The sequence below is a fragment of the Cottoperca gobio genome, chromosome 9 (assembly GCF_900634415.1).
Source record: "Cottoperca gobio chromosome 9, fCotGob3.1, whole genome shotgun sequence".
NCBI classification, from domain to species: domain Eukaryota; kingdom Metazoa; phylum Chordata; class Actinopteri; order Perciformes; family Bovichtidae; genus Cottoperca; species Cottoperca gobio.
The window spans coordinates 6026454-6053684 of record NC_041363.1 but is presented as its reverse complement, the minus strand read 5'-3'; the positions used below and the strand labels follow the sequence as shown (position 1 = coordinate 6053684).

The following is a 27231-nucleotide window of genomic DNA, read 5'->3' as shown; positions in this document are numbered from 1 at the left end:
CCCCCTTTACTGCAGGGTAACAGTGCCAGGTATACAACAAGGTAGGCTAAGTGAGACCGGTGAAAGGGGTCAGTGTTGAAATGAAGATATAAACAAATGAACTGGATTTATAAAGCTAACGTCATCAGAGGAGGAAGGAGCTGTTGATGTTGTAAATGTATCTGAAAAAACTCTCACAGAACAGAGACAACAGAATTACATAACAACGGAAATTATAAATGTAATTATTTTACAGGTTTGTCAGTTAAATCAAGTCAACTTGTGTAGTGATCACTTTCAGAACTTTTAATTATGTGTCCAGTCTCGCCACCAGCTCATTGTTTATGTGACTAACCTCATCTACATAGTACTGTACTTAACATACTTGTACTTTACTTTTCTATTTCCTTAGTCTTCTAATCTACTACAATTCACTGCATTTATTTGATAACTTGACTTTAAAGACACAGATTCGGATTAATAATACAAAATATAATCAACACATCTTTCTTCATTTATTATTATAGGCTAACTGTATTGATCCCTTGTTTTTTGCAATATATAAAGTTAAGAAATAAGCTCCTCCTTTACCAGCTGCAATTTAAAGATATGAACATCATAATGCATCAATAGTTATAATCAAATAATATAATATTCTTATATAATGCTGTAATTGTGGCGATTTATATCCATTTTAATATCACTCGATAATACTCATAATGTATTCAATTCAAAGCATAAAAACGAATTTCTCTTGACACATTATACAGATCTAAATTATTATAACTTGGTGGAAATTACCATAAATAGTAAAAAGAAGTTGTAATAATTTTAAATAATAAGATAAGTTAACAAAGGGGAACATTCTGGAGAGTTGTAGGTTGAGTTTTCTGAACTTTAATCTCTCTCTCCCGCAGTTGACATTGGACTGCAATTCGAAGGTGAGCGGGTTCTTATGTTACTACATGAATCACTAAAGGTTCCTGTAGTTCAATTGACTTAATCCTCAGGGAGGCAGAGGAGTCTTGACTTCTTAATGCTCTTTACATTTTAAATGTTATCCTGCTCCCGGGGGCGATTATGTCGGAGCTTTTGACCAGTTGTTCCTTGTCTTCTCTCAGAAGCTTTGCTGTCACCCTACACACATCTGGCCTCGCTACTCCACCAGTTCCCCCTCCCCCTATATAATATTCCCTTTCGCCCCCTTATCATGACCTGTGTCTCCAATTATCACGGGAGTATCACACCTGGATGAAAATATATCAGTGACAGAGAAGAGACGGTTTGACTGAGTAGAGAACAATGACAAACTTCACAATACTGTAAGATAATTATAGCACCGCGGAGATAAAGAAAGGGACACCATTAAAGTGTCAATGATGTGAGTGAGTGTAAATAATATGTGCATGACCCAATAGCACAAATCACAGCATGTCAATGCTTATGCAACACAGCGTCTGTGTTTTTACTACAGGTGAGGAGGATGAAGTTGCCACTTTTCAAGAAGAACATAAGAGGGAAAGACACAGAGGAAAAAGAAGGGATGGTGATAGAGAGAAAAGGAAGAGGGGAAATGGTGAGAGAAGAATGAGAGCATCTAGAGCAGGAGAAGGGGGAGAGGAATTACAGGCTGAGAGAAGAGAAAAAGGCAGGAGAAAGAGAGCAAGGAGTGATCAAGAAGCAACAGGGAAAGAGAGGGACAAGGAGGAGCAGCCCAAAATAAAAAGCAGCAAGGCAGTAAAAACAAGGAAGAATGTCAAAAATGAAAAAACGAAAGAAATGGAGGAGAAGCAGGAGGAGGAAGAGGGAGAAGCTGAAGAGAGAAATGTCAAGGGGAAAAAGAAACATGGAAGTGCAAAAAAAGAAACGAGAGAAGAGGATGGAGGTAAACGTACAGTGAAGGAGAAAGCGCGGGAAGAGAAGAAGAAAAAGCGCAAGAAAGTTGTTGAAACGAGGTAAAGTATTATCTCACAAACTCACGTATCTGTAATTACCTGCTTCTGAAAACTATCGTGTCATGCACACAATAAATGCACAAAGACTTTTAATGCACTATTCCTCAGTTCAGAGCAGGTGACAAGTGAAGAAGATGACAATGAAGAAGAGGACAATGAGGAGAAAGAGGTGAGGCCAGAGTCTCTGACACCGGAGGAGCTGGAGATGCTGAAGGAGGCCGTGGACGAGAGGAAGAAACTGATCCAAGGTCTGAGGGGGAAACCCTGGTCAATGAAAAAGAAACTTGTGACTTTACGGTAAATTCACTGAATTAGGATCCTAAAAACAAGAGTTCTCAGGATCAGCTGTAATGCAACATCTGGCCTGTGGTTCACTTTGAATAAAACCATTCACCTGCTCGTAGGGAGTCTCAGGAGTTTGTGGAGAAATATGAGGGAGCTTTGGGGAAAGGAAAAGGCAGGAAGCTGTATGCATACAAAGTCATGATGACCAAGGTAATCTTTCCCCTATTCATATTATTATCTAAATACTTTTATTGAATATACGATGCATTTGGATGTACTATATTCCTTTTGTAGAAATGGATGAAGTTTCAACGGGACTTTGAAAACTTCAAAACCGCCTGTATTCCGTGGGAGATGAAAATCAAGGAGATTGAAAGTAAGTTTGAATTTCTTTCCCCTCATATCTCAAATTTCCCGTCATAATATTCAAGACTTCAAAGAGAGACCGTGCAAGATGAATCACATAGCTTCCCTGCGTTCAGCAACTCATTACTGGTGTAACCTTATATTTATTCCCTCGCAGGTCATTTCGGCTCCTCGGTTGCCTCTTACTTTATCTTCCTGAGGTGGATGTATGGCATCAACATGATCTTGTTTTGTCTGACCTTTGGCCTTGTTATGGTGCCAGAGGTACAGTACATGGCTTGTTTTCTTCATCAGTTTTCCTGGTATTGTGTCTGTAGTTTTTACTCTCTAATAACCCTCCTTGCTCCCCTTCTTATTTCCAACAGGCATTAATGGGGCGGCCCTATGGCACCATCCCGAGAAAGACTGTCCCCCGGGCTGAGGCGGCCAGTGCCATGGACTTTGCTGTCTTATGGGACTTTGGAGTCAGTTGATGATACACATGCAACATCACACTCAGCTCAATCTCTTGAAATAGCATTGTGTTGTGTCTGTGAGTCAGTTTACATGTGAAAAATAACGATGCATTCTTTGTTGCATATCACCTCAACTGAAATGTGCATCCACACAGGGTTACGCTCAGTATTCAGTCCTCTTCTACGGTTACTACAACAACCAGCGCGCCATTGGCTGGCTCAAGTTCCGTATGCCTCTGTCGTACTTCCTGGTTGGCGTGGGAACAGTGGCCTATAGCTATATGGTGGTCATAAGAACGTACGTTTTACGTGTTGTCTTTTTAACGTTTAGTCTCCTTCAATCACAATGTTGAACTGAATCTGTAATTATTATATTTTAGGATGGCCCGTAATGCAAATGAGTCGGGGGTCGGAGATGATAACAGCTTTAATTTCAGTTGGAAGATGTTCACCAGCTGGGACTACCTGATAGGAAACCCTGAGACTGCGGACAATAAGTTTGCCTCCATCACCACCAGTTTCAAGGTCAGTGAAGCCGATCCAGTAAAGTCATTTACGTCTTCTTCCATATCCTGTATGTGCTTCCTTCTGCCTCTGCAGGAGGCGATCTTAGAGGAGCAGGAGAGCCGAAAGGATGACAACATCCATCTGACTCGTTTTCTGCGTGTGCTGGCCAATTTCCTGGTCTTGTGCTGCTTGGCTGGAAGTGGATACCTCATCTACTTCGTAGTGCGTCGCTCGCAGAAGTTCGCCCTTGATGGACTGGAGAACCACACCTGGTGGGAAAGGAATGAGGTAGCAATGATAAATGAGAGACAGAGAATTAAAGAGACATACGTATAGAGAAAGAAGCTTATAAGTTCAGTGTATAGAGTGTTGTGATATATCTTTTTAAAGCCTTAGTACCACACTATCATTTTAAGGATCTGGCCTATAATTATTTTTCATTTTTATGTTGTTACAGCTGAGTGGCAAGTGAGAACATTTATTTTCTGGTGATCCAGAAGTGAGATCTAATTTGTTTATAACTTAAGAACAGGTTAAAATTCTTAGTTCTTTCATTAAAAATCTAAATGACTTTTCTCCTCATCTGTAAAAACAGGTGCAAAACAAGCACACGTGTAAATAACACCACCAGTTATTATTAATTTGTTTTCCTCAGGTGAACATGGTCATGTCATTACTGGGGATGTTCTGCCCCATGCTGTTTGACGTCATCAGCGCCCTGGAGAACTACCACCCTCGCGTCGCACTGCAGTGGCAGCTGGGTCGCATCTTCGCCCTCTTCTTGGGAAATCTCTACACCTTCATCATTGCCCTCATGGATGAGATCAACCTCAAAGTGAGAACTAGAGCATGCAGACATGTGAGATACTTTATGATATGCTTAACCTGTGGTGTGTATATGTGTTGCAGCGGGAAGAGGAAAAGATAATAAAGTTTAATATAACCACGTGGGAAGCCAGTCTTTACAATAGTACAGTATCAGAAAACAGCACTGCTCCACCCATCACCATCCAGCCTGCTGATGTGCCCAGAGGGCCCTGCTGGGAGACCATGGTGGGCCAGGTCAGTGTGCATTGTATGATGTAATCGTACAAAACATTTAATATAACCATTGAACGGGGAAATGTTTTAATGGAATACCTTTTTAAACTCAGTATTATGACCTTTTATATTTACATTTACATTTAATATTTTCACAAACTATCTTTTACTGGAGAATGAAGTGAAGAAATAGGTCTGATCACATCACACATGTGATTTAAGGTTTGCATTAAATAATCACATATTTGAAGCATATGCATGTGAAATAATAAAACATATACATAAAGTTTAACTAACCATGCATTACATTTAACATGCATACTGTGTATATACATGTTTTTGCAGGAGTTTGTCCGGCTGATCATATCTGATACCATGACAACCTACATCACGCTGCTGATCGGCGACTTCCTGAGAGCTGTGCTTGTTCGTTTTCTCAACTACTGCTGGTGTTGGGACCTTGAGGCCGGATTTGTGAGTCATCTGATTACAGTTACCGTGCCTCTAGCGGTGCATTTAAATGTTCGCTAACAGCAGAGTTGTTGTTTGTGTCTTTTCTGGAAAGCCGTCCTACTCTGAGTTTGATGTCAGTGGGAACGTGCTGGGCCTGATCTTCAATCAAGGAATGATATGGTGAGAAAACATTGGTTTGATTTAAATCAGCTGACGTTGAAAAGCTGTCCTCGAATGTGCTTCACCTGATCTTTTTCCTCCAGGATGGGGGCTTTCTACGCCCCCTGCCTGCCTGCCCTGAACGTCCTGCGGCTCCACGTGTCCATGTACCTGCAGTGCTGGGCCGTGATGTGCTGTAACGTGCCGCAGGAAAGGGTCTTCAAGGCCTCTGGCTCCAACAACTTCTACATGGCCATGTTGCTGGTCATCCTCTTCCTATCCACTCTGCCTGCCATCTACACCATCGTCACCATCCCCCCGTCCTTTGACTGTGGTCCCTTCAGGTATTGATGTTCAAGGGATCTGCCATTTACAATTTGATGATTTTACTTCCTTTCACAATTCTTCTCTTCTCCTTAGTGGGAAAAAACGTATGTTCGATGTGATCCAGGAGACTCTCGAGTCGGACTTCCCCGCCTGGTTTAGTAAAGTGTTCAGCTATGCCTCGAACCCTGGACTGGTGCTACCCTTCATATTGCTTATGGTGTGAGTCAGCAGCAGACTGCATGAATATATATTCTTTTGCATAGTTTAAGATATACTGCATGACCATGTTGTCATCATGTCCTTTCAGTGGTAAAGTTTAAGGTTCTCTGATGGTAATAATCTGTTATTTTATCTTTCAGACTGGCCATTTATTACTTGCAATCCACGTCCAAAAGTTACAAAGAAGCTAATGTGGAACTGAAGAAAAAACTACAGACGGTAACCCGAAATTAGATTTAGTTTTCTCTCTCATCCAGCACTAGTGATCTAACTTTTATCTGCTATACTGGAATTCACTAATTAATTAAGTTTACACTATTTAGTCGTGATGATCAGGTGATGATGGTGGAAATGTAGTAAAACAAACATGTGAACATTTGATTTTGTGCAAGGAAAGGTTATAAAATGAACAGGAACTTTCATTGAGCAGCTTCCCCACTGTGTATAGATCACTGTGACGTCGTCTGTGCTTACACTAGTTGTGTTAGTATCATCGCTCCAGCAGAGAGCAGTAGAGTAACAGCTCATATCTGTCCAAAGAGCGAGCCAAGAGCAGCAGATGAATACAAGTAAGACAGAAGAACTGATGCTGTGCTTTTGTGTCCCTTTCAAGCAAAATGAGGAGAACAAGAAGAAGAACAAACTAGCAGCGCTGAAGGCACAAACGGATCTAGAAGAGGCGAGAAAAACTGCATCACAGTCTGCAGAGCTTCACAAGAACAACAGCGCTTCACGACAAGACCAAGAGGGTGGGACTTTTCAATTCCAGATACAAAGGAAGCAAAGAATCTTTTTTAACAAATACTAAAATCTGTTAAACTTAAACTGAACTTCTTCTTGACACACATGCAATAATGTATCTAGTTATTTCATATTTTCCCATCACCTGCTAAAACGCAATGAGTTAACACAGTAAAGCTACAGCAGTATAAAGTACAGATGATACATTTCTCTTGTCCGACCTTCTCCTTCAGCAGATGGGGAAGAAGACCACGGCAGTTGTCAGAGGCAGTATCATAATAAAAATGGACGCCATCCTCCTCCTCCAGTTAGAGACCAAGACGGCCAACTTCCAGCCACCAGAGCCCCCGTCCCCCGGACCTATCACCATGTTAACCACGGGTCTCCCGGGTACCTGCCCGGTTTCCCTCGGCAAAGTGAACCCAAGATGCACAGGGTGCCAAGTCTGCAGAGACACTGAGGGAGTGAAAACAGTACGTTAGCAAATGTCACTCAAAAACCAAGCACTTTATTGAGTATTTTAAGTAATGAGAAGTCAGTGGACAAAAGTGTTTTTTTAAAACTGTGTATTTATGATGAAAAGAAGCTGAAAGCATTTCAAATGAGTCGCCAACACGATACAAACTGGGCAAAACTTTCCAAGTATTTTAAAGAATGGGTTAAATTTACTAATATGGGACAAAACTGAACACATTTGAATTAAATCACTTATATGTATTTGTTTCTTTGTTTACTAAATAAACAATCACGAGCAGAATCTCATTTTCTTTAATTAAATGTTGCTTTAAAGTTCTGAATATGTCACGTGTCTTTTGAAACCATGGATTAGTTAATAACTAAATTATGTATTAAATGGTTAATTATTCTGAAATTGACAATTCTCCTTATATGCAGCATTCAAAACAGGGAAACTATTTAAATTATTTACATTTTTAAATTGTGTAGACTCACCTAGAGATTTATATGAACTGAATTATGATTAAATTACGTAAAGTTTTTAATAATTTAATTTTAATTTAATAATCTCAAAGAATTTCTTAAAATAAATAAATATTTTAAGTCACTTTTTATCGAGGCTGATGAAATCCCCCTGCAAACTGGGTGTCTGTGTCCCGGGGGAAATCACAACCAGCGCTCTCTGGGACTGTGAGATCTAAGAACACACCTGCAATGACACCTTATCGCCACAGGTGCCGCCAAAGACACTTGTAAGATTGTAACTTTAATAACAACTAAATAAATATTAAGTTTATTCAACTAGAAAAAATGATTTGTTTTGAACCATTACACAATTACCTCAACTTGTTTAGTGAGCTAAACAAGGATGTGTTTTTCTAAATTGTATTAATTTATTTTTGATTAATTCTACACACCTTTGTTTTTGTCTTTTACGACACATAAGATGACATCACATTGAATAAACAGACTTTATCTTTGCAGTTGATCTTTCAGTTTCCTAACAAATTAGTTATATTCAAAGTTACAATGTAAAAACCCACTGACATATATTTTTAAAAGACTCTGAGCGCATCTGTCCTGGGACCTGTAGATGGGCCAAAGCATTTAACAATTCATTAGACACGGAGGCCATTTAACCTTAGCTAGCTAGGCTTAAATGGATCCCTTACTCATCTCTAGCTGGACTTAAACACTCAACTTAAATCTGTTTTTTTTTGCTGTATGATACACTACATGAATATTATTTATATAAAGATCAGATTATTATTCTTTCGGTCAGCAGCGACAAAGATGTAATCTGTGCCAGACATTCAGATTTGATCTGTCAGTGTAAATCCATTAATTGTGGTCTTCTGATCTTCTTCGTGCTCCATGGACGACTCGTATCATCTGATAACCGGATGGCCATATCCAGTGTCCTGTCAATCAACGTTTCATTCAGCGGACCTGTCAGGCGAATGTTAAAGTGATGGTGTTGTCTCATTAGCTTAACTTTATTAACCTGAAATTCTATATATTGACGACTATTCAAAGACTTGAAATTTAAGATCTGAGCGATGTAAGGGTCGTCATTGAGGAATAAGTGTTGCGTCTAAATCATTCAAGACAACAAGTCAACAAGCTCATAGTGCCGCTGACTGACGTTGAATTACAGTGCCAATCAAATCCACTTCCATCGATGCTCATGATCAATTCATGGCAAGTGAGCATTAAGTATTAATTCTGCAGTTATTTGAGAACGATGGAGTAAGCCTCTATGCTTTATTCTTTCATCATGAGCCGAGAATTGTCAATTACATTATTTGATGGAAACCGAGGAAGGAAGTAAAGCATGTCTGTGTGCTGGAGTTAAAATCCGTACCAGTCTCCATGCTGGTACAGTGTAGCAGAAAACTGAGCCACGATGGGTTGCACATTACCGGATACCTCAATGTCTGCTGTACCATGATGGGCATCTCTTATTCCCTAAAGGTAAAGGGAGGAGCGAGACATTGCGGCGCTACACGCACTGATTTGACTGCTGGGATCTTATAGAGAAATGCACCGAGGCCTTCTGTAAGCCTAGTACAGTATGGAGAAGGTAGGATGGAGAGGAATCCTGAATGGTTGCAGGAAGCAGAGAAACAAGAGGAGGGCACGAAAAGTTCCAACACCGAGGGATTAACTTTCTCTTTCATGGAACAAGCCTTCAAGCCAGTCAATTATTTCACCCCCGGAAGTGTGTTGCTCTCTGTGTTAGCAGCCAGACGTCTCCCGTTTCCTCCTGTATTATTCAAAAGATCTGACATTTGACCATAACTACACAGGTCGTGGTTGACAGAATGTAAAGAGGAACATTACGCATGTTTCTCTCAGTTTCTATTGTTACCTTGCGATCACAAACTCTTAATGAAAGGAAAGGAATTTTTAGAGTCTCTCCTAAAACAATGCCAATTCTTAATATAGCAGTCATTTCAACATGTATGAAAGTGTTTCCTTGTTGAGATATAGTGGAAAGATTGAACACAAAGACACTAACTTGTGAAAACACTCACTTAATAAGACTAACTATGGGTTTGTCAGTATTGCTTTAAGATAACATTATCCTTTATTGAACTGCTTGTAAAACTGACTGATTTGTTCCTTTCATAAAACATTGAAGTTACAAATTCACTTCCCTTTGCACCCCCACAGAGGACTCTATACAGTATTTAAATACAGTGACTTGTTTCACTTTTCACTCAGGATTACTTTCATTTAACTTTAATGGGGCCTGACCTTCATGTCTACATTTGCTCTGGTGTCTCCTTTCTGGATCACAACTGAGACGCTGTCCACCCACCTTGTATACACAAACATTATATGACAAGTATACAAATTGTTAGCCATTATCCAATTTGAATAAACTTGAGGGTTAAAGCAGGTGGACTGTACCCGAGCTCGTGTTGCTCCAGTGTAATAGCAATTTGCATTTTGATTGACAAGTTCATTGTCTCATCCTGTTTTCTCCGGAGCTCCTTGTTAAACTCTAATGAACTGTGTTGTCTTTGATGGTTGTCAAGGAGCCCGCTCTATGAACAGCCTAAACAGAGGAACACCTGTTCCTGCATGTGTGTGTATTTTGTGTGTAAGGGTGTGTATCCTGGATTTTTGACACAGTACCTTCACAAGTGTAACTGCCGCTTACACTGAGCGACTCATGGAAGGAGAGGAGTGAGCAGAAGAGGACTAACTAAAGGAAATAACTAACGGAGACACAGCGAAATGCCTCCAAAGAGGAAAAATGAAATTGCAATTAGTGTTGAAGACGGTGAGAAGATTTTTTTTTTAATGCTATTATGCTAAAAATAACTCTGTAATTGTTCCTTACAATCAATTTTCAGCTTTAAATATTCAGCTTTTTGTTGATGTTGATAATAAGTGAGTAGAATTCATTGTGGACAGTAACTAATTACATTTACTCAAGTACTGTATTTCCATTTCCTGCTACTTTATACTTCTGCTCCCCTACAATTGAGAAGCAAAAACCTTTTTGTATCCCCTTAATTTGTAATATAATATATAATAATACGTTTTTTTCTTGCATGTTCACAGTTGGGATGGAGGTTGATGTTGTGTCAGACAGCGGAAGTGAAGGTGAGTGTGTTGGAGCAGGATATGACAATGTCTTGAAGATTTGTCACAATGTGATGGACAAATTAATATAAATTATTGCTTGTTTTTCCCTCTTTTCTTCAAGATTATTTACAACTTTTGACCCAATTTCCTCTTTGATAGACATAGATACACTACTAGCATTTAATGAGAGTAACATCACACACTTGATGCCATGCTGAATGAATGTTTTAGCTACTTTACCTCAACTGTATATACGTTTGTCTCAGATGAGGCCAGAAGGAGAGCTAAGAACAGAAGAGTCAAACCCCAACGTAAAGCCAAACGGGTCAGCAGCGATGAGGAGGATGAAGAGGATGAGGCACCAAGGAAAAGAGGACGAAAGAAGAAGGCAAAGCCCCGGGACAGCGATGAAGACGATGAGGAAGACAAGCGGAGTGTGAAAAAAAATAGTTCAAAAGCCTCCAGGAAGAAAGCGAAGGAGGAGAGCGATGAGGAGAGCGAAGAAGACAGAGGGAAGACGAAAAAGCGAGGGGCAGCCGTGTCCAAAAAGGAGAAAGAGGAGCAGAATAAGGAGAAGGGAAATGTTAAAGGGAAAAACAGGAAGGATATAGTTGCTGAGAAGGACAAGAAAAAGAAGAATGAGAAGTTGAGCAGGTGCAGTATTCTCTGAGAGACGTCCCTCACCTACCTGCACGCTCCACACACCTGGATGAGCTTTCTCCATTCAGAGTCATTCCCTGAATACATGGCATTAAGAGTTCATCTAGTTGTTTTTAATGTAGCACATAAGCAGTCAGATGCTGTTCATGTAATGAGAAAAGTTTAATAATGACGTGTGTGTACAGCAAACACCAAATGTGCAGCATTAAGTTAATCATTTATTCAGTTATTGATGAACGAGTGTGCTTGATACAGATGTTTGGCTGCTGTGAAGGATGATGTAATCTCATTTGTTCATCCATTATTTAATGCCGCCTTAAAATAAAGGCAGTGGGACAAAACATCCTGAGACATCAGATCTTCCTTCTGTTTCATTTTAAAATGTGGCTAATTACCAGCTCAGACTATCCAGTGTCAGGAAATAAGGTTTTAACTTCTTGTAGAAGAAGAATCAAAATTCATACCGTTACTCTTAAACCTGCTTATTAAAATCATTTATTGTAATAACTTCATTTTTGTAGAATTTAAAAAAACTAAACGGTATGACGAAGGTAAAATAAGCTTTAGACTTAGCTTATACATTTTTTTTTTTTTACATTTGCACCCTTCTGTGGAAGCATGGGACATTTTTAACAGACAAGCATGCTGTCATGAAGAACAATGAACAAGATGGGCGGTGTCCAACCGAATCTGACCATCCAACATTCACAATGAAGGAGTGACAGTCCAAAAATGTGCATTATCCCCATATCTAAATGCTTGTTGCGTCTCCCCCTTGCTTTAGTTGTCACCCCGCCTTCGAGTGTGTCTCATAAGAACAACTAAACACACGTTCAGCCTTCAGATGCAGCCGGACAGCACATCGTACAAACTAGTTATTTTCTAGCAAACTACTATTTAGCTAAATGCTCATTTCAACATGCTAACATGCTGATAACATTAGGAAAACAATGGTTTCTAGCGACGTGCCTCATGTGTTTACTATGTTTACAGTCTTGTAACGTGTAACATGTTAGCATGCTAACATTAAGAACAGCTGAGGCTGATGGGAATATCCTTAGTTTTGCAGGTGTGCAAGTATTGGACACAGTTTAAAAATGACCTCATGATGGTGCTAAAACTACAATTACATTTATTAAAATCATACAAACACATCTTGAATAACTTAGGCTAAGGTACATACTTGCCAAATATTCTATCACAGATATCGCAGATGCAAAACTGAATACTGAAACTGTAGTCCGAAATATTGGAGCCGCAAAAGTGATTTAAATAGCAATAATCACAAGAGCGACACACAATGGTTTTGAATGTTCTGATGCTGGTGTCTGAGGTTTAGATTGTGTTGCCTGTAGTGCCTCGTCAAAGCCACGTAACAGCTCTTTCCCTTTACCAGCTCTTCCTCCTCTTCCTCCTCCTCCTCCTCTGATGAAGAATCGCTCTCAGAGGGAGAGATGGCAGCCCTAAAGGAGCAGGTAGAGGAGAAGAAGAAACTGATCGCTACCTTAAGGAACAAACCCTGGCGCATGAAGAGGAGACTCGTGCTGCTCAAGTAAAGATTTTGTTCTTCATGACTATTTATCACGACTTTGGGAAATGCCTGCGATGTTGATCCTTCACTATTAAACGTTCTTTAGCTGGTTGGTACTTCTCTTTATCAGTGCTGTGGTCTGTGAAAAGTCAAAACTACTACTAGAGATGTTTTACAGAGAGGTCAGAGCAGGTTTCCTATCATCCTCGGCAACAAACAAAAGGTCGTCTGTAGTTCAGCCGGTTACACATCTTCCTCTCAGCGTGAGAATAAGTAACAGAACTGGCTGCTTTGCCGGGGCCAATGTAGGTTAGTGTGTGTGTGTGTGTGTGTGTGTGTGTGTGTGTGTATGTTTCACTATGTACAGATCAGTGTAAGTAAGGCAACCCGATACTGAACTGCCTTCACTTTTTCATGAGCTTGACACTGTTTAATGTATGTTGTTGTGGTTTACTGACCTGCTGCTTGCCAAGTCTCCCTCCTGATTCTCTGACCATATGCAATGTTGTTCATGTTGTTCATGTTGTTCATGTTGTTCCTGTTGCCAATGACTAATTCATTGATTGGTTTGTGTTTTCTCTGACAGAGAGGCGCAGGAGTTTGTTGAAACATTTGAAGGAGCTCTTGGGAAGGGAAAAGGCAGGAAGCTGTATGCATACAAAGTCATGATGGCCAAGGTAATCTGCTTATTTTAAAACACTCGAAGCTACCAACTTTATAATGAGGAGGATATTAAGTAATTAGCCATTTTAAACCTTTTTTAAATTTTATTTCAGAAAGTAATCAAGTTTAAACGTGACTTTGAGAACTTCAAAACAGCCTGCATACCCTGGGAGAGGAAGATAAAGGAAGTAGAAAGTTGGTACCACTACGACATTATTGGAAAATAATCACTGAGTGATGACGTTCCTGTTTCTAATATCACTACATATTGAAGTCAAGTTCTCTGTTTTCTTAATTATAGGTCACTTTGGATCATCCGTGGCGTCCTACTTTATTTTCCTGAGGTGGATGTACGGTCTGAATATGGTCCTGTTTGGGCTCATGTTTGGCCTGGTGGTGCTGCCTGAGGTACTGCCTCTCACAATACATGTCAGCAGGTGGTTCTTGATGCAGCAGACGTACAAGTTTTCATTTTTCTTTTTCTTTTTTCTTTGTTTAGATTCTTATGGGTCTTCCTTACGGCTCCATTCCCAGGAAAACTGTGCCTCGAGAGGAGCAGGACACAGCCATGGACTTCTCTGTGCTCAATGACTTTGGAGTAAGGATTTACTTTATTATTCTGCTGTCAAGACACATTCCTAAGTATTTGCGTGACTCAGTAAGAGTAACGTGAGAGCCATTTATATTTTTTATGGCAGGAGAGTCAGAGTCACTGGCAGAGGTGGAGAATACTTGGTCAATTCTGCATTTAAAACTAGGCTGTGGATCCTGGGGCATACAACATTGTATCATCAGCAAAGAAACTAACATTGAAGTATTGATTAGGAAGATTTATGTTATTTATGTGTGATGTAAACCAATGATAGACCACTGTGTATGTTAGTATGACATTAGTATCTTTATATACCTCAACAGGGCTACTGCAAATACTCCTTTTTGTTCTACGGGTACTTCAACAACGAGCGAAGGATCGGGCTGCTGCAGTTCAGACTCCCTCTTTCATACCTGCTGGTGGGTGTTGGCATCTTTGGATACAGCCTGATGGTTGTCATAAGAACGTAAGGCAAGACACACAAACAACCAGATGTACATGTAGAAGGAGATGTTTGTGTGTTTTTAATGTGGTCATTTTCTCTTCTCAGGATGGCTCGTAACTCAAATGAAGGAGGCGACGGTGCGGAGGAGGGAGAGTTCACTTTCAGCTGGAAGATGTTCACCAGCTGGGACTACCTGATAGGAAACCCAGAGACTGCAGACAATAAGTACGCCTCCATTACCACCAGCTTCAAGGTTAGCAGGTGTGTGTGTGCGTGTGTGTATGTTTGTGTTGGGGGATGAGCATTGCAACATGAGCAAGGATTTCCCTCAATGCATTTAACAATCATACATAGAAAGATCTATCATGGAAGAACCTGAGATACCTCACGACAGCAGTCTTAGCAGACCAGGATGCGATTTAGCTACAAGATATGTTGTATTTTAAAGAGTTTGCAGTGACAGGGATTGTATATGTGAAAACTGCAACAACTTTCAAGTAATTTGAAACCTTATTGACTTATTTTGCCCTGCTGTAGGAATCCATCGTGGATGAACAGGAGAACCAGAAAGATGAGAACATCCATCTCCGACGGTTCCTCAGGGTTCTGGCTAACTTCCTGATCACCTGCAGCCTTGGGGGCAGCGGATACCTCATCTACTTTGTGGTGAAACGTTCTCAGGACTTTGCTAAAATGGAAAAAGAAAATCTCTCATGGTTGGAAAAGAACGAGGCAAGTTTTTCTTTTCTTTGCATTTTTCAAATAAGCAATGCTTCTCCGGCTTATCATTTTATAGAACAGACGGAGCTACATTTGGGAGAGTTGAGTCTTGGAAAATGAGATTAGTAACCCCCTCTCTGGTCCAATGTATCAGGTGGAGGTTGTGATGTCTCTGTTGGGGCTGGTGTGTCCTCCTCTGTTTGAAACCATCGCAGAATTGGAAAATTATCACCCTCGTATTGCCCTCAAGTGGCAACTGGGACGAATCTTTGCTCTCTTCCTGGGAAACCTTTACACCTTCCTCTTCGCCCTGTTTGATGAGGTTAATGAAAAGGTATGACAGATTTGCCTGTATGTGTTTGCTCCTGTTGCTAGGCAGATGTGGTGCAGTTTTATTGATCTTGTCATCCAACTCATAAACCAGAAAGTGAATTAGTAGTGAAGTATTTCCTGAAAAGGTGCAACTATTCCTTTAAATCCAGACTGCAAACTGTGTGCGAATTGTGCTACGTAAATAAAGTTTGAGCTGCCGTGCCTTGAGTATGCTTTGATCCATTTTTCTATTCTTTAGTTGGAGACAGAGAAGTCCATCAGGAATGCCACTATATGGGCTTTGGAACAGTACTACGCCAACTACAGCTCCCATTTCAACACGACAGATGTGCCTCCTCCAAACGTGCAACCAGCTGACGTCATCAGAGGACCCTGCTGGGAGAATGCAGTGGGAATAGTGAGTAGTTGCATTATTCTGTATACTGTTGTCCAGTAGTGAATGAGAAATGAAGGGTGGAAACACAGATGCATATTGTAGTAGCTGTAGTAGACACAGTGGGATTATTTTACTCAGTTTGCAGCATCGTTCCTCTACATTTGTTCTCTTTTGCTTCCTTTAAACGATGGTTACTGATGCTGTTTAGGGATTTGTGAAGCTGATCGTGTCGGACATGCAGGTGACCTATTTAACCATCCTGGTTGGTGACTTTCTTCGTGCTGTTATTGTCCGCTTTCTTAACTACTGCTGGTGCTGGGACCTGGAGGCCGGATTTGTGAGTACTTGTAGTGCGTGTCAGTGTGTCGGTGTACATATGTGTGTTTTGTTTTGTTTGTTCGGTGAGATTAAGTGAATAACAACAAAACATTAAACCATTTCTATGTCCTGTGCTGTAAACATCATGTGACAGTACTCCATGTCTGCGGTAATGCGTCTGAATGTGGATTTCAAGATGGTGTAACAGTTTATGTTATCATTGTTTAGCTTCCATGTCATTCAGCTATTATTGAAGAGTGTGTGAGTGCAGCGCAGTTCGTATTGGATCCGAGTCAACGTGATACCATACAATGACATCTGGGAAGACAGCTGATCCCTAACATTCAGTGACACAGGACACGGCAATGAGAACTTAATTACAGAGAGAGAGAAGCGTAGACACAGAGAGATGAGCAAATGGCAAGTGTAACGAGCGGGCTCTTATTAATTCATCTCGTGCTAATCATGTTATTGTGTTGATTCCAGCCTTCATACGGAGAGTTTGACATCAGTGGAAACGTGCTGGGGCTTATCTTCAATCAAGGAATGATATGGTGAATTACTCCACATCTGCATACTTGATTTGATGCTCTGTCTCTTTCTGTATTCTCTAATGGGACTAATAAATGAGCTGCAAAACAGCTTATGTTTCTCTGTTGTCTGTCTCCAAAGTGCCTATAATTAAGGAGATAGTGAGTGTGGAGTGCCTGCCTCTTCATATTATTTGTGTTATTTGTTTGACTGTTGATATTGGAGCCATATTGATATTAAATCATGAACGTTTTCTAAATGATTAGTTAAAGCTCAGCTGATTATTCAGTATTTCTTTTTTTTTATAAATAATATTGCTGCTGTTTTCCTCAGGATGGGAGCATTTTACGCTCCAGGTCTGGTGGGTCTGAACGTTTTGCGTCTCCTGTCCTCGATGTACTATCAGTGCTGGGCAGTGATGTGCTGTAACGTTCCCCATGAGCGAGTTTTCAAGGCCTCGCGGTCCAACAACTTCTACATGGGCCTGTTGCTACTCGTGCTGTTCCTCAGCCTGCTGCCTGTTGTCTACACCATCATGACCTTGTCCCCGTCATTTGACTGCGGGCCATTCAGGTCAGTAAGAGATGGAGACAGTAGGACTGGAATGGTACACGATAGAGAAATGTTAAATAATATTACAAAGTTAGATTGTTGCGAGAGGTAATTATTAGTTCTTCTGCAGGTCAGAAGTATTTTAGACAGTGGCCTACACTAGTGCAAAAACATAGTTTCATTTGATTTGCTTTATTTGCAATGAACCATTTGCAATATTGTACGAGAAAACATACTAAAACGATCTCACATTTGCAATTTGGTGGACAATTTTTATTGATATACAACAGATCATGTATTATATTTGATGCCTGTTTTCCCCCCAGTGGCCAGGAGAAGATGTATGACGTGGTCATGGAGACGATAGAACAGGATCTGCCATCTTTCATAGCAAACATTTTTACATATGCCACCAATCCTGGACTCATCATGCCTGCTGTCCTCCTCATGGTGTAAGTATCATTTAAATATCAACTGGAAAATACTATGTTGTATCTGCTAAAAATAATTGAGGTGAAATGCCATTTCATCTACTGGAGAGGAAGGAAAACATGAATAGGTTGAAATGACATATGTTCTGAATTACAGCTTTCAATTTCCCTGAAAAGCTGACAACACAAATACATCTGTACAGCTGTTATTTGTGTATTTTTAAATTCATAATTCTGTAAATTAGTAAAATGACTGAAGACATCTGCACACTGCCTGGATATCGGCAGTCTAAAATGTATACCTATGTAAAACTTGGAGGGTGTGACCTTAGTTCACTTCCCCGTGTTTAAAGCCCGACTGTTGACAATGACTCTCACCTAAAAGACTTATAATACTGCACAACAGGTTGGCCCTCTACTACCTGAATGCAGTGTCAAAAGGATACCAACAAGCAAACATAGACCTTAAAAGAAAGATGAAAATGGTCAGTATGAGCGTTCTCTTGCATGTTCCCTCTTTTTCCAATATTTCCCGTGTTCAGGATCAAACTAATGACTGTGCGGTTTATTCGTGGACACTTTAGGCTCGAGACGAGGAGAAAAACCGACGGAACAACAAGGACAGCACTAATGAAGTGATGAAAGACTTGGAGGACCTGCTGCCCAACAAGTCTCTAATACCGCCTCTCATCGAGGAAGAGCGCACACCTGGTACACACACACACCTTTACTGCAAATGTTATCAGCACCCGACTCGTCCTCACTACTCCTTTTGTTCTCCATCAGATGTCATAATCGACAAGGGCATCAAGTCTCCCAAAACAAAGCCGGGTGCAGCAGCAAAAGGAGTTAATCTGCAAAAGGATGTGTCACTGGCTGCTTCAAACCCTAGGGCTCCAGTGACCCGTGCCCCGGGGCCAAGAAGAGGGCCTCCTGGAAATGCTAGGAGTCCTCAACCTGGACCTGGGAGAGGAAGAGGGCGGGGTGGGCCTCCAAGGCGATAAGAGCCACGATTCATGGACTAAAATCCAGACGCTACCTAAAATTGCTAACATGGCAACTGCAGTCATATTGCACATGGAGGGTGTCACTAGAATAATCATATATATTTTTTAATTCTTACTGATTGAGAAAAATAAAAGATATACATTCATGTATATGCAATTACTTTTTGCCTCAATGAAAAGCATTAAAACCAGTATTTTTTCAAACATGCCAAATACTTAAAGTGGTAATTAACAACACTTTTGCTTTAACTTCATAATAAAGTGTTGATTAAACACTGAATCACTGCTAACCAGAGAGCATTTCCCAAGAAGGCCACTTTTCCTCAGAGCTACAGACAACACAGGACACACTGCAACTCGATCAACTTGTTGATATATCGTTAGCAACATGGCTACAGGAAGCAGCCTGTCTGCTGTAGAGTTTCCACAGTTAGTTAGTTACTCTGGTTGTTCTGCTGCCTGGGGAAAGCTACTGTAGATGTTTGTTGTTTCTTAGATAAATGCTCTCTTGAAGGCAGTGATGCAGTATGTATATATATATATATATATATATATATATATATATATATATATATATATATATATATATATATATATATATCTCAGGCTTTTATTGTGAAAGAGAGAAGACAGAATTGCATCCTTAAAGTTGAGGCTTATAGGGAACCAATCTAATCGCTGATCGTGTCATTATTCTACAACCATTACATGTGCAATCAACATTCACTTCACAGCGATTGCCACTTTAATTGAGTATAATATCCACTGAAAAAAAGTCTATAATCAATGTGGAACACTACATCCTCCAGTCAAATCCCATAGCGTCCTGAGTTTGGAGGTGGAGATGAGTTGGGACTGTGTGTAAAGTAAATGCGTACAGACATGTTTTATCTGTACTACTAGTAGTACTACAACAAAAACATGTTGACTGCATTGCAAGGTTTACTGGTTGCTAATATGGGTCAACAGTTTTATTGATTTCATTTGAAATCCATGTGTATCGTATGTAAAATGTCTTTCTATTTTTTATATGGCACCTATTAAAATAATAATTTTCCGGCAAAGTGCTATTTAAGTCTGTCTTTAGCTAACATACACATAACAGACACCACTACAGAGAACATGCTGTTCACAGTTAAATACATCTGAGATAGCACACAAGAGGAACATCGATAAAAGGAAGTCAGTATTGTCACAGGAATTTCAAGAGAACCTAGAAGAAAAGATAAAAACAACAGGTACATCTCCATACAATGTTCATGGAGTGACACAGAGTCGACGATGCCTTCAAAACATCTGGGTGCAATATGACTATTGCAAAATGTGTGTGGAAGATCTGAAGCCTGGCAGAGGATTAAAAAGACAGGAGAAAGTCAGTCCTGTGCTATGACGGTATTATGAGTTCTTCTGGGAGATTTTGATGGTGACTGCCTTGACCTCTGTGTACTCCTGAAGAGCGTATTCCCCCCTGAAATACAACAAAACATTGATTATGTAAGGAAAATGAAACACATTAACCAGTAAAGGTGCAGCGTTACCAACCTGTGTGCAGCTGTGTGGTGGAAATAAAAACAATGAGCATAATAGGCTGCTGCCATGTTTGTAGTTTCAACACTGGGGTCACCTTTCAAAATCCTATTGTTTCAATTAGATTTATTCATCTCAAAATAACTAATTTGAGTCGTCTTCAAGTTTTACAAGCATTAGTGAATCATTGCAAGATTATTTCAGCTTTCTAACGAACACACTAGCGGCTCTGTCTTCTCGGTGGAAGTTCTTGGGGCTGTATGCAGCTTGTGAGGAGGCCTGCAGATTCTACTCAGGGCTGAAAACAGTCCCCTCTACACCGCTGCATTTTCATGTAAAAAGATCATTTAACTGTTTTATTCACAGATAATTCTCCTCAAAAGGAGGATTAACAAATGCAATGTAATACATCCCCACCTCTGAACCAAGCGTACACCCTTGAGCACGAGCATTGCTAAAGCTGAGATAACATACGATGGTATTACTCACAGTTCCCTCCCATTCCCAGACATCTTGAAGCCACCGAAGGGACACTGAGCACTCATGGCATTGTAGCAGTTTACCCTAAATAAATTAAATAAGCATTAGCTTCAACTCATTACATAAAATCAGCAATCATTTTTACACAAGCCAGTATGTATCTATGTGGCAAAATGGAAATACACACACACGCACAGCAGATACTTCAGATTTACAGCTAGAGAGGATTTGATCCCTACCAGACCATGCCAGCCTGCAGAGCAGAGGAGACCGTGAGGGCTTTGTCGATGTCGTGAGTAAACACTCCTGCTGCCAGGCCGTAGTGTGTGGCGTTGGCTCTCTGGATGACTTCACGGGTGCTACGGAAACACATGATCTGCTGCACTGGCCCAAAAATCTGAGAGGTGCATGGGGGAAATGTGTATGCATGGATAAAAAGAAAATTCAGAACGCTGCTGACACAGATGATCCACATGTACCATCGAGTGTGGTTGTGTATTTTGGAGCATAGTACCTCTTCTTTGGCGATGCGCATGTCGTCTGTGACATTTGAGAAGACGGTGGGTTGGATGAAAAGTCCCTGCTGACCCCATGCGGACCCCCCACACTCCAGCGTAGCTCCCTCCCTCTTTCCGCTCTCGATCAGCTCCATTATCTTATCAAACTGCTTCTGGTCAATCTGAAGAAAACAGCAGCTCAAATAAAATGTTCTCTTTGCACGTAAAGCTCGCAGTTAAGTGGAAGTGGAGATGTTTGAGCAGTTCCTGCAGCCTAACTTTATTTCGTACCTGTGGCCCTTGATCAACCCCGGGCAGCAATGGACTCCCCAGGACTTTCCCTCTGGCCTTCTCCACACTGCGGAGGACAAACTCGTCGTAGATTGGCTCCTCTACAAACACTCTGGATCCAGCCAGACAGCACTGGCCCTGGTTAAAGAAGAGGCCACTGTGGGCCTGCTCCACTGCATACTCTACTGCAAGACACACATGTACACATTTAAAGTGCTGACAGGAAGTGAAAAGGGTAAGGTCTCTGTATGAACTTCAGTTGAGTGTCGCCAGGTGAAGTGGGGGCGTCTTGCAGTAAAGTGAGCATGTCGTGTAGCCTGCAAGACTGTAAATAGCCCCTTCTTGTTAATATTGTAGCGAGCGATACAAAAAGACTCAAAAAGAACATCACATTTAAGAAGTAACTATAAAGTAATCCAGAAAATGTTACTACTCACAGTCACAGTCAGCAAACACAATGTTTGGGTTTTTTCCACCGAGTTCTAGTGTAACTCTTTTCAGGTTGCTTTCACCTGCAGCTTTCTGGATGAGTTTCCCAACCTGGCAACGCGTGACGAGAATGTGAGCTATACAGTTACAGTCCATATAGGAACAAAGGACACTAAAGCATTAATTTGCTATTAATTTCAATAGATACTAACAGCAGTAGATCCAGTGAAGGCTACTTTGTCGATGTCCATGTGGTGGGAAATGGCGGAGCCTGCTGTCTGTCCATAACCTGGCACCACGTTCACCACTCCCGGAGGAAACCCAGCCTGAAACCCAGACAGGCCGAGGGAGAGGCACATGTTTATCTTTAACATAATCCACTTTTACAGCTGTGTAGGTCTCTGCAATTTCTAAATGCAAGTTTATTGCTTTTGTTCCCACATGTTCTTTGTTCTTGTATCTTTGTTGGGTGGGGGGGGGGGGGGGGTAAACAGTGATGATCCAAATACCTCTTTGATAAGCGCAGCCATGTGCAGGGCCGATAATGGGGTTTGTTCGGCAGGTTTTATGACTACAGTGTTCCCACAGCACAGAGCAGGAGCAATCTTCCACGCAAACATCATCACCGGGAAGTTCCACTGTCGGCAAAAATGCATAAACATGTTTGAGTTGCAACAACATTTAAAAACATATAATTAGTGTCTTTTATAAGTACAGATGCACACATATTCTGGCTACACTTCCAAGCCCTTGTCAAGTTTATCACACATACTCAATGAAGTTACAGGTTAGTGTTTGGCGTAATACAACAAACTACTCTAAATAAAAATGTAAACCATGCAACCTTTCTCTTTATAGTGTCTCTAGTCACTGTAGAAGCTACTGAATAAGGTTAACATTTGCTTTTATGTGTCGTGCATCCAGTCTCTCTTTTTCTTCTACTCACAGGAATGATCTGGCCACATACTCCAATGGGCTCATGTCGTGTGTAAGTGAAATAATCTCCATCTAAAAAAACAAAAACAAACAAACAATATAATTAACTCATGATAGCTTTGAACACACATGTAATTGTCAAAAATGGAAATGTATCATTAAAGCTGTGAGGAATCAATATTCTCACCTACGGGGATGGTTTTGCCGTGAATCTTGTCCGCCCAGCCGCCATAATATCTCAAGGTTTTAATTGTGGCCATCAGATCGACAAAATATGCCATGAGAAACACTTTGCCAGAGTCCAGAGCCTCCAGTGTCTAGAAATAAAACACAATAATTAGTTTACAAAGCCTTTACTTTACTGTATAAACCCGGTCATCTCACTCCAAATCGACATTTGTTTTGCGTGTGCGTGTTTCTCACTGCCAGGAGCAGCCGGTCTCTCTCCACTAAGTCAGCAAGTCTGTTAATTAGTTGACCTCGGTCGGACGCGTCCATGGATCGCCATGGTGACCCCATCTGGAAGGCGGCCCTGGCACTCCTCACCGCCTTGTCCACGTCTTCCTGCAAATCAAATCAAATTTATTTATATAGCCCAATATCACAAATTACACATTTGTCTCAGTGTGCTTTACAGACTGTACAGGTTACGACACCCTCTGTCCTTAGACCCTCTGTCCTTAGACCCTCTGTCCTTACACCCTCGCATCGCACAAGGAAAAGGGGGACAAATGTTAGAAACTGAGGAGGGATCCCTCTCCCAGGACAGACAGACGTGCAATAGATGTCGTGTGTACAGGATAAACAACATAGTACAAATACAACATTTGACAGAAATCGGGTTGTGTTGAAAAAAGAGAAAGTTTGGATGAATCCAGGAAAATGTCAAAAAGGCTTCCCGGTGTCCAGCAGGACCAGGGCAGCAGGCGCAGCCACGATTCATGATCCTGATGTAAACTTTATCAGTGGCAACCTTCCACATGAGAGACAGAAACTCCGGGGATGATATCCTGGATGATGAGTTAGTAACATACATTTACATAAATGCATACAGATAGAGAGGGAGAAGAAGAGAGAGGGAGGGGAGGAGAGAGGAAGAGAAGGAAGAGAGCAGGGAGGTGTTCCCCGGCAGTCTAAGCCTATAGCAGCATAACTAGGGGCTGATCCAGGGCAAACCTGAGCCAGCCCTAACTATAAGCTTTATCAAAAAGGAAAGTCTTTAGCCTACTCTTAAATGTGGAGAGGGTGTCTGCCTCCCGAACACAAACTGGAAGCTGGTTCCACTGGAGAGGAGCTTGATCGCTGAAGGCTCTGGCTCCCATTGTACTCTTAGAGACTCTAGGAACTACAAGTAACCCTGCAGTCTGGGAGCGCAATGCTCTAGTTGGTTTATAAGGTACTATGAGATCTTTAAGATATGCTGGAGCCTGACCATTAATTGATTTGTAAGTCAGGAGAAGGATTTTGAATTATATTCTGTATTTTACCGGGAGCCAGTGCAGAGCAGCTAATACAGGAGTAATATGATCCCGTCTCCTTGTTCTTGTCAATACACGTGCCGCTTGAACAAGAGGTTCACGTTGAGAAGGTGGTCACAAAAGTCAAGTTCATTTCATTTATACAGCCAAATATCACAAATCAACACCTCAAGGGGCTTTGCAATCTGTGCAGCATGCGACACTAAAGATTATTTAATGTGAATAAATAAGTTGGTGATATACTCACAGGATCAGCCTCCTCCACTTCACACAGCAGCTTCTCTGTGGCGGGATCATACACAGGAATCTTTCTTCCGCTGCTGGATTCATGCCACTCATTATTGATGAACAACTGGGACACCAGAGAAGAATTACAAAAGAATAATACACACAGAAACACACATCTTTTCTCCAAGTGGTCTCTCCCCACTCATTGTCTCAGCTCTACTCAGCCAGATAGAAATAATAAGAGGCTCCGTGTTCAGTGGGCGTTGCACTGCGTTCTCTGGTAACTTTTATGAGGTGCATCTGCATGCTGTAAAGTTTGTAGAGTATTTTCAGGTGATTACATTCAATAATAGCCCAACTGATAAAAGACCAGTAAATATTTTCGCATAATCATCTTGTTTCATTTTGTTAAAACCACATTTCCATTCTGTAATTACAAACTGACTCACCATATGTGTCATTACAACTCCAGTTGGTACACAGTGGTATTAAAAGCCAAATACAGACCATATGCGGATACAACTTACAATATGCCTGGTAAGACAGCAACAAAATTGACCCCCCACAGTTCATGTGATAAAAGGAAAATATAAAAACCATTGAAAAAAGCAATTACATTTATTTTTATATCTGTGAAAATCAAAATTGTAACCAAGACTCTCTGAAGTAAAACACATACAAGGATCCCCCTGGATGTTTCTGCACACAGTTCCTTACTAATGAAACTGATTTACATATAAAATCCCTAAATCCTGAGTCTTATTAGTAAATTACGTGGAATTCTGTGTACCCCTCATTCCTCACGTTTGACTCTTGGGTGCAGCCTACCTTAGTGTACTGAATGTGGGGGTCTGGGACTGGCATTGGCAGGGCCTGCGTCTCCGGTCCGTCTACATGCTGTGGTTTTTGGTTCTGGTTTTGACCCAGCTGGTTACCCCCCGTTATCAGACTGCTGCTGGTGGCCGTTGTCGGGCTGCGAGTTCATGTTGGCGTGCTTTCCCTCTGAAAAAGACACATGGAAGCCACTCAAACTTGTTAGCATGCAGGTGTGTGTGTGTGTTTACCCATACACTGTAGTGTGTGAACACTTGATTATGAAAGTAAATATCAGGATCACTGAGTGAGAAAGGCTCCTTTCGTTTTTCATCATCACCCTGTGTGTAAGTTGTCATCCCAACATGCTCGAAAGAAGCTTTGCCAAATGAGGCACTGGCGACAGTGAAGGGTTGTGAGATGAATAAGAATATTCCACCTTGCATAGAAAGTCATATATAGTATAGTATGTTATTCACAGGTAAGGACATGTATGAAGATCCAGCGCCATTCATAATAATTTAACTTTAAACTTCACAATTAGCTGTCGTCATTATTTGTATGGTAATTTAGTACATTACAAATGTATGTTAGAATAAACCAAAAATCATAAAGACAGTATGAAAAATGTGCTGAATTTGGCACTTTAATAGCAAAGAAAGAAAAACAGCAACAAAAAACAGCAAATTCAAGGAAATTAAAAAGTTAAGAAAAGTTAAATGAGTTTATAATGTTTCGTCAAAGGCAGTGCCGAACATAAAGATAATTCACCTGGATTTAAAGACGGTCTAATATCCTCTGGAAGTTTGTTCCATGCAGATCTGTGGTGCACACTAAGTAAATGCTGCTTCTGCATGTTTAATATAATATAGTTCATTGCAGGTTGTAATAGAAGCTTCATAATTCACAAGTGTTAAAAGTGTTGTTACCTGTGGGAGATGCTGATGAGGTGCCTCCAGTCTGGTGGATTCCCGCTCCGGTCACAGGCATGTTGCAGCTGCCTCCTTTCACCGTCAGTGGACCGGAGACCCACCGAGCAGCCTTATATACCTGCCGCACTCAGCGCGAGGAAACAGAAAAGCAGCAGCAGCATGACGTGCCATCGTACCGGGAGTCCTCCTCTGTCATCGGAGGGTCCCGCCGCACGCGCTAATCAGCGTTAAAACGGAACCAATCCCAGTTTACCCCATGTGCCCCGCGAGGCAGGCGCGCGCTACTTAATTTCTTTGACCAGGAAGTGCATGACAATATGGTGCATGGTAAGTGTTTTGTACAAATAGGCCTAATTTTAGCCATTTATATTTTCTGTATAATTAAAGTAGGCTATTATAAGCAGGGAATGTACTTGCTAGCTCTTTACCTTTGGATAAATTAGCCTATAGGCTAATCTTTTCTTATTAATCAATTGCCTCTTTTTACTTTTACCACTAAATCACCCACCTAACCGGTTTATTTGTCTCGTTGTTCCAACTTTATGAAGAATAGGCATCCTGTGCATGTTTTGGTAAAGTGATACTCTTCATAGGGTAATTGATTTAGTCTCTTCCTAATTTAATTAATATATATGATTAAGCTATACATAGCCTACATTATAATTTAATGACCACGGCTGATTAAATTAAAAAAAAACATGCAAAAACAATAATACAGAAAGCTGCTTTGGGCATTACTAGACATTTAGACTTAGACACTCATTTAGTCTCACTTGTTGAATTGTTACTATTGTTACTATTGCTTCATTGCATCGCTTCAACTCAACTGTGCCATGTCCACATGCAACACATGCAGTCAGAGGATAGGCTCATCTACACAGCAGCAGACATAATTGGGAAGATGTTTGCTTTGATAAG

At 40.9% G+C, this 27231-nt stretch overlaps 3 protein-coding genes across 3 annotated transcripts; 2 read left to right on the top strand and 1 right to left on the bottom strand.

Annotated features, from left to right (window-relative positions):
- Positions 1–1566: 1566 nt before the first annotated feature.
- On the top strand, positions 1567–7168 carry LOC115013618 (transmembrane channel-like protein 1). The gene is made up of 18 exons (XM_029440054.1): positions 1567–1934; positions 2043–2231; positions 2339–2429; positions 2514–2595; positions 2743–2849; positions 2951–3049; positions 3196–3338; positions 3421–3565; positions 3641–3835; positions 4203–4382; positions 4457–4609; positions 4934–5062; positions 5154–5221; positions 5305–5544; positions 5621–5746; positions 5887–5965; positions 6360–6495; positions 6724–7168. Exons 1-18 carry the CDS (start codon positions 1567–1569, stop codon positions 6945–6947), a joined length of 2754 nt encoding a protein of 917 aa, XP_029295914.1. The 3' UTR covers positions 6948–7168.
- A 2929-nt stretch (positions 7169–10097) lies between these two features.
- Positions 10098–18418, top strand: LOC115013464 (transmembrane channel-like protein 2-B). The gene is made up of 19 exons (XM_029439795.1): positions 10098–10235; positions 10520–10561; positions 10810–10977; positions 11017–11076; positions 12629–12755; positions 13321–13411; positions 13511–13592; positions 13699–13805; positions 13897–13995; positions 14313–14455; positions 14540–14687; positions 14972–15166; positions 15309–15488; positions 15726–15884; positions 16072–16200; positions 16668–16735; positions 17046–17285; positions 17591–17716; positions 18102–18418. The coding sequence occupies exons 1-19, from the start codon at positions 10190–10192 to the stop codon at positions 18277–18279; spliced, it is 2388 nt and encodes a 795-aa protein (XP_029295655.1). The 5' UTR covers positions 10098–10189; the 3' UTR covers positions 18280–18418.
- A 951-nt stretch (positions 18419–19369) lies between these two features.
- On the bottom strand, positions 19370–26371 carry LOC115013264 (retinal dehydrogenase 1-like). The gene is given in 15 exon segments (XM_029439396.1): positions 19370–20170; positions 20719–20793; positions 20949–21106; positions 21224–21388; positions 21498–21682; positions 21935–22037; positions 22139–22252; positions 22436–22564; positions 22873–22934; positions 23050–23179; positions 23286–23426; positions 24588–24692; positions 25397–25507; positions 25509–25570; positions 26311–26371. Coding segments are annotated over 15 exon segments (1674 nt in total). The 3' UTR covers positions 19370–20097.
- Between the last annotated feature and the right edge of the window lie 860 nt (positions 26372–27231).